Source organism: Myripristis murdjan, chromosome 20, assembly GCF_902150065.1.
Source record: "Myripristis murdjan chromosome 20, fMyrMur1.1, whole genome shotgun sequence".
NCBI classification, from domain to species: Eukaryota; Metazoa; Chordata; class Actinopteri; order Holocentriformes; family Holocentridae; genus Myripristis; species Myripristis murdjan.
This window is the reverse complement of record NC_043999.1, coordinates 2,106,128-2,113,627: the sequence shown is the minus strand read 5'-3', so window position 1 is coordinate 2,113,627 and position 7,500 is coordinate 2,106,128. Positions and strand designations below refer to the sequence as shown.

The window sequence follows — 7,500 nt, the reverse complement described above, 5'->3', positions numbered from 1 at the left end:
TCAGTCGGCTCCTTGAGCGACTCACGGTGACTGCCTGTTAGCGTGGCTGAGGCTCGCCTGGAAGTGCTAATCCCCGCCTTGTTTTTATTCATTCTCCATCTTTTTTTTTTTGCAACGCGCTCATCGCCGTGGGGTTTCTGCACTGCAACTCCCGGAGATCACCTGTCAATCAAACAGCGTGGGCGGAGCGGTGACATCTCTCTCCTTACGATGTCCTGTTGGTGGAGTTTGTGTGTGTTCAGTTAGGGCCTTTGATCACCGATCAAACAAGGAGGCCTGTTGGGTTTGATTAGGTCTGTGCAGGTGAGGTGGAAACATGGACTGGGTGTCCTGAAGTCACAGAGATCCATCTTACACCCAAGATGGACGTGACTGTCTTTTCTAGTTTCCAAACATCCCAGTTGTCATTTCCCTGTGCAGCGCCCCCTTGTGGAAACAGCAAAGTCTCTTGTGCTCAGCTGCAGTGTTGCTGCGTTGCTGAAAGTGACTGAGCAGCAAACAGCAGCTCTGAGGTCAGTGCTGCAGGTCTCTCTGCTGTCTGAAGCTCATTATTGGACATGCTGCATTTTTCAATTACGCACCAAAACTCTGGAACACCTTACCAAAAGACATTAGAGAGGCAGTCTCTCTTGAAATCTTCAAACAACGCCTAAAAACGTATCTTTTTAACCATGCCTTTTTATAGTATGACTTTTACTCAATATCATATGCTCCAACATTTTAATCCATTTTAAGGCATTTGTATTCTTATTCATGTCTGATTTTTTTTTTTTACTTCAGATTTTTAGCTGCGTTTCCTATGTTTTAATGTAACACACTACCTCTTATTTTTCTCATTTATCCCCTTTTATTCCTGCTGTTGATGTTCTCAATTATTTATTTATTTGTTATTTGTTGTTTTTATCTATCTGTATGTATGTGTATATATATATGTATACATATCTTATTTTTATTCTTTTTATGTGAAGCACTTTGAGCTGCATTCTGTATGAAAAGTGCTATATAAATAAAGTTTATTATTATTATTATTATTATTATTATCAGACAGTGATGGTGGCCTCCATAGGGGGCGCCGGCGAGCGTCCGCTCTGCTTGTCCCACACACAGGGCAGGGACGCTGCTTCACCTCAGGGAGCTCAGATGGAGTCCTGATCTGCTCGGGAGCTTTCACTCCGTCTCCTTCCTTCTTACCTGGAGAATCCTCCATTAGAACAGCAGCCCACCAAGGTGAGACACACCTGGCTGTTAGAGGGGACGGGAGACGGCCTCTGATTGGTTCACTGCATGTTACACCCAAAACACAGCCAGGATTCATGAGGAGACTCAGTCCAAGCCTTTAGAGCCAGGAGAATACAGTGTGCATGTGTGTAATATACAAATAATGAGATATGTATATTGTGAGTGCTTGTAATTGTTAAATCAGTGAGTATGTGTACTGAGAGAAACAAGATTGATTATGTCCTTTAGGTTGTAAATGTGGATGGAAATGTTACTTTTACTCTTTTCCTTTTAATCCAAAACAACAGACACTAAAGTAACCATGACTTTGACTATGACCTTGATCTATAATATTATAAAAAGTATGCTAGACTAAAAACTACAACAATAAAAACTATTAAATGCTAAAAACCAATAAATAAAAGTAAAAAAAAAAGAAAAAAAGAAAATATAATAAGCACAAGGATAAAAATAAATATGAAAACTTATGATGAAAGTGAAAAATTAGGGCAATAACATTACTCCAAAATAAAAGCCCGATTGAAAAGAGAGGTCTTTCGTTTCCAGGTGTTGCTGTCTTGGAAAACAGTTTTATGACCGTGTGCTTTTAGTTTTGTGAGTAAAGTAATGCTTATGGTGTTTATAATTGGACAAATAATACTTCTTGCAGAGAAAGTGGTTGTACTTTGTAAAAGACACAGACTGAAAGAAATAAATCGCTTTGTTACTGGGAAAAAAAAGTGGACATCTGGTCTTTCTTCGCATGTCTAAACACATCAGCATGGCCTTTTTTAAACGGACAAAAGGGGTCACTGCAGTTGTCATACCAGTTTTTTTTTTTTCCACACGGTGAGCGTCTCTTTATGGATATGATGGAGATTTCCTGTTGGTGATACCGAGCGTTTCCAGAACTGACCTGAAATCTGCTTCCTGACAGAGCAGCGTGACTTCTCTCCCTGCTCCGAAGATAAATGTGCTTCAAATCTCTTTGTCTCTGCTCTATTTCATTCTCCTTTTCTCTCCCTCTCTCTCTCTGAAACACGCTCTATTTCTCCCATAAAAATTCAGACAGAGTAAGTTAAAGTTTTTTTTTTTTATTTTCTCTACAGTTTTGGTAGCTGCTCTCTCTCCCTCTCATCCATCTTCACTGAATCTCTCTCTCTCTCTCTCTCTGTTTGGCGTCATGCTGTTTTGACTCTTTGAACTCGCTCGGTATCAAAGGACTGGAGATTTTCGAGTCTGATTTGTGGTGAGTTTCATCATGTGTTTATCAAAGTGGAAATTAAGTGGAGAAGCAGGGACAAGCAGCCAATCCAGCGGGCTTTATCTGTCACGCTCCGGGTGCGTCATGCCGACATCTATCCCGCGTTGGAGGGCATTTCCAGCGTGATCTGAGCCCCGATACTCAGCCTTCACAATTTCCTTCTGTCTAACAGTATTTTGGACTGTTCCTAAACGTGCGTCCGCCACAATCACAGATGTTTTTAAACCGGTTTTTCTGAAGCTCTCCGGATCATTCAGTCTCATTAAACTCCAAACAGCATCGAAAACAACCCTGCTGGAGACGTTTCATGCGCTCGGTAAAGGTAAAACATCACCGCAGGGCTGTGCAATACCACCTAAATCTTTTACCTGGAACCTTTGTGCAAATTTTCGATCAGGCAGCAAAGAAAATATAAAATTTGACTATGTAAAATACAAGTGCAATGACAAAAGGAGTGTATCAGCGATCTGTGCATGGTGCATTTTTTTTTCCCCAGGCAACAACGGTGCCATGAACGCACCATGTGACACGACACTTTAATTACCGAGGCCATTTACCCTTCTGTCAAAACACAAACCGCCTTGTTTGAGTCAATGCGGACGCAAGTTCCTGTTTTTATCTGAGCTTCATTAGCGCAGGTAATACAATCCTGACACTTTTTGACATTTTCCATTTCCATTTCCATTTCTGTACACACACACACACACACATTCACACACTGATGCCACACTGATGGGGTTCAGTGTCTTGCTCAGTGACACTTAAACGCATCGGGGATCAAACTTGATGGACTGCCTGCAATTATGAATTATCATAAAATGGCAAATAAAGGTAATCTGAATCTGAATCTGAATCTGAATTGCTTCGGTCATCCGTCTCTTAAATGCACTTTATTGACATCTTTCAGGCCAATAATTATTAACCTTGTCACTTTTCTATCTATTGTTTCCTGATTCCACGGTATTCCCAGCATCTTTATATATTTTTTTTTAATTTTATGTGTTACTGTATGTGTTGTGTTCACATGTTGTTGTGCTGGGCTGCTTGAACCAATTGGCCCTCGTGGGATTAATAAAGTTGTCTGTCTGTCTCTGTTTTGTCTGTCAAATAAAGCAGAAATGCCCAAGAAATAATCTAAAAAAAAAAAAAAAAAAAACTGGAAACGACAAACCAGCTGAGAGGGAAAACGTGAGGACGTTCGTGTGGACTCCAGGCAGAGCAGCTTTGGTTTCTGCCGAGGATCCAAACGAAGAGAAACAACTCAAACTCCTCCCTGTTTGCAGCCCCGGATCGCCCGCTCTCTGCCGGGAAACTCGTGTTAATACGCCGCTGCACGAGCTCGACAGTAACCGGTGTCGACAGCTCCGGCAGAACACACTGCGCCGCAACACAGGACGCTCTCAGACGTCTCCCAAATGTCTCTGGCAGCTCTGCGCTGATAAAGAGGAATACAGAAACTGTCAAAATCTCAAAAACAGAGTCGGTCCCGAGCGCTCATCACATGTGCCGATCTCCTTTGACTATTAAAAGTACACACTGATCCGGTGTTCAATATTTGAGCAGCTGGAAGTGGACCGGCCTTATCACAGCAGACACTTAGAGGTATTAAAGCCGGCATTTCACTCTCAATATAAGATAAACGGAGCCCCCACCCCCTCCCTCTCACAGCGCTCCTCTATAAATTTATTCATGGTCCGCTCCCGCGTGTCTGACGAGGCTCCGCGGAGGGCTTTTAATGTCGACGCAGCGCGCGGGAGGAGCATGTCTTCATAAAGCCAGATGAAAAGATTCCCATCCACTCGACATGAAACGGACTGGCTAGTGAGATAGCGAACATCCACGGCGCCGTCTTTTTGGCGGACCTGCCGGCTTATTTCACACGTACGGAGCGGCGCCGCGCGGCCCCTGAAATATGTAGCGCGCATCAAATATGCATGGAGGAGCGGGGGAGTTCTTTTGATAGGACGAGGAGAGGAACGAGTCTTTAATTTGAAGAGAGCCGCCTTGAGTCCGTCTTTAAGCTTCCGAGCGAGTGATGTTTCAATATCCAAAGTAAATTGCGTCGGCCCGAAAGACGCGGAGCAGCCGAGCCGCCGCTAACGAACGCTGATTCATTCTGGGGGCCGAGGTCAGAGGACACGATGCATCCGCTCTGCAGCAGGGATCAGCCTCTCCTCGGTCCAACGCAGCGGCAGGAAGGAACTGATTACATTTACTCTCATTACTGGAGCTGAGCAGCTTGTTGTGGACTTTTTTTTTTACTTTTCTTCAAGTCAGGAATTTGACTTTTCCTTCAGTCCATCTTTGCTTGACTTTTGTGCTTCACTTCATTTTTAAATCAGATCCATTACAGAGAACTAATGATCACTGACAGACTGTGGAACCTTTCACAATAAAAGCTCAGTCAGCAAAAATGAGAAGAAGAACCTGCTTTCTACTTTGGTGGCTCTACTTTTTGTCATTTCCAAATTTCACAATAAAAGCTGCTGCTGTTTGAACGCTGGACTAAAGGCTGTTTGCTCCAGGCTCCTGGCTCTAAAGGCTTGTCCTGAGTCTCCTCATGAATCCTGGCTGTGTTTTGGGCGTAACATGCAGTGAACCAATCAGAGGCCGTCTCCCGTCCCCTCTAACAGCCAGGTGTGTCCCACCTTGGTGGGCTGCTGTTCTAATGGAGGATTCTCCAGGTGAGAAGGAAGGAGACGGAGTGAAAGCTCCCGAGCAGATCAGGACTCCATCTGAGCTCCCTGAGGTGAAGCAGCGTCCCTGCCCTGTGTGTGGGACAAGCAGAGCGGATGCTCGCCGGCGCCCCCTATGGAGGCCACCATCACTGTCTGATGATGAGCTTCAGACAGCAGAGAGACCTGCAGCACTGAAATCATGAGCTCAGATGGACACAAGAGACTTTGGTGTTTCCACAAGGGGGCGCTGCACAGGGAAATGACAGCTGAGATGCTTGGACACTAGAAAAGACACCTGAGTCTGTCCTGAGTGTCTCACCGTGCAGAGCTCTGTACGCTGAGCCCAGACAGGCCGAGTTGGACACGTCGATGGTGTAGACCGGAGCGTTGAAGACGTCAGACAGAACCTGAGAGAGAGAGAGAGAGAGAGAGAGAGAGAGAGAGAGAGAGAGAGAGAGAGAGAGAGAGAGAGAGAGAGAGAAATTAGTTAACTGCAGTTTATCTTTCAACTTACTTTTTTCAATTTATTTATCAAGCCAAACAGCCTGAATGATGAAAAAAAAAAAAACACAGAAAACAAAGAAATAACTTAATGCTCAATAAATATTCATATTAATAAATCAATTAATATTCAAAAACCACAGATAATAACGTTCTGTAAAATTTTACCCTTGAGCAACACGGCTCACACTTTGCTGAACAGTGTTGAGCAGTGAGCTTGGCGGTCCTGCCGCTCGGAGCCGGCGGCAGCGTTTCCAAACGTCCCTCATTAAAACAACGCGGCCTCGGGGGGAAACCGGCCTTTTCCCGCACAAATCAATTCTGAGATACCAGAACGTTTTGCTCCTGCACGCGGTGTTTTCACCAAATACACACAGCCACGTTTAAAGACACAGTTCGCTTCATTTTCCCACTCAGTCCATTAGGCCGTGAGGTGAATCCTGTTATCGTTTAATTCTACGGTGGCCGAGAACCGCCATCGCTGCAAATAAAAAAAAAAAAAAAAAACGATGCCAACAACAAAAAACGCTGCAAATAAAAAAACGCTGCAAATAAAAAAGAAAAACGCTGCGTTGCAAATAAAAAAGCAACGATCGCTGCAAATTAAAAAGGAAAACGCTGGAAATAAAAAAGGAAAACGCTGCGTTGCAAATAAAAAAAAAAAAAAAAAAGCAACGATGCAAACAAAAAAGCCAAAACGGATTTTTCATGGCAGATTTTTTATATTCGTTATATTTAAGCAATAAGCCCCGAAAAGCCGTGGGTTACAGTGATTTTACAACGGCAATTTTACATTTGCACATTGACCTACCTCTGTGCACATTTTATACACCCATGCACACGTTTTTTTTTGCACATTACTTTTTGCACACTGGGTTGTACTTAGATCTTATTCTGTTGTACTTAAATCTTATTTTTTATTTTTTATTTTTTATTTATTTAATCTGTAATCTGTGGATACTGCTGAAAAACTGCGAATTTCCTGCAGGATGAATAAAGTATCTATCTATCTATCTCCATCTCTTTTAGAACGCCCCTCAGCCGTTGTAAAATCACTGTAACCCACGGCTTTTCGGGGCGTATTGCTTAAATATAACAAATATAAAAAATCTGCCAGGAAAAATCCGTTTTGGCTTTTTTGTTTGCATCGTTGCTTTTTTTATTTGCCGCGATGGCGGTTCTCGGCCACCGTAGAATTCTGTTCTGCGGTCCGGGAACCACACGGTCTTTAATTCATAAAAAATACCGATTCATAATTAGCTAACGGCTAAGTTCTCTGCTGATAACCCCGTCAGAGTCCTTCAACCAGGAGTTTTATTCAGCTCTTGCTTCTTCAGGGCGTAATGAGATCTTGGTTCGCGAGTGGTGGCACGGCCGTCACGTGATCACGCTTCACCAACACGGTACCTGCTTTCCGTCAACAAACCAGCAACATGACTGCCTCCATGGCTTCATTCGGCAGTGGCACTGAGGAGTTTTACAAGCGGAGAACTTCTAGCCGTTAGCTGAATAATAATAATAATAAAACTGAATTTCCCTGTGGGATGAATAAAGTATCTTCTATTCTATTCTATTCTAAAACTTTATTTGTATAGCACCTTTCATAGAAGAAGAATTGCAGCTCAAAGTGCTTCACAATAAAAAGAAGAACATTTGAAACACATTAAAATAAAACATTAAAAACAGCACAGGGTGGAATTAAAAAGAAAAGGCTAAAAACGAGAACTTTGAAATAAAACAAAAGATGCAAATAAAACAATAAAAGACAACACAGTGTGGAATAAAATAGGCACTAGTTAAAGGCTAGAGTGAAAAGGTGGGTTTTCAGTCTTCTTTTAA

The 7,500-nt window shown here is 42.9% G+C and overlaps 1 protein-coding gene across 5 annotated transcripts in view; it reads right to left on the bottom strand.

Annotated features, from left to right (window-relative positions):
- Positions 1-7,500, bottom strand: part of xylb (xylulokinase homolog (H. influenzae)) — a 49,649-nt gene that overhangs the window by 13,446 nt on the left and 28,703 nt on the right. For all 5 annotated transcript variants that reach the window (XM_030078747.1, XM_030078748.1, XM_030078749.1 and 2 more), the window contains one exon: positions 5,480-5,567. In XM_030078747.1, the coding sequence (XP_029934607.1) occupies positions 5,480-5,567 (88 nt within the window). The remainder of the gene's footprint in view (positions 1-5,479; positions 5,568-7,500) is intronic.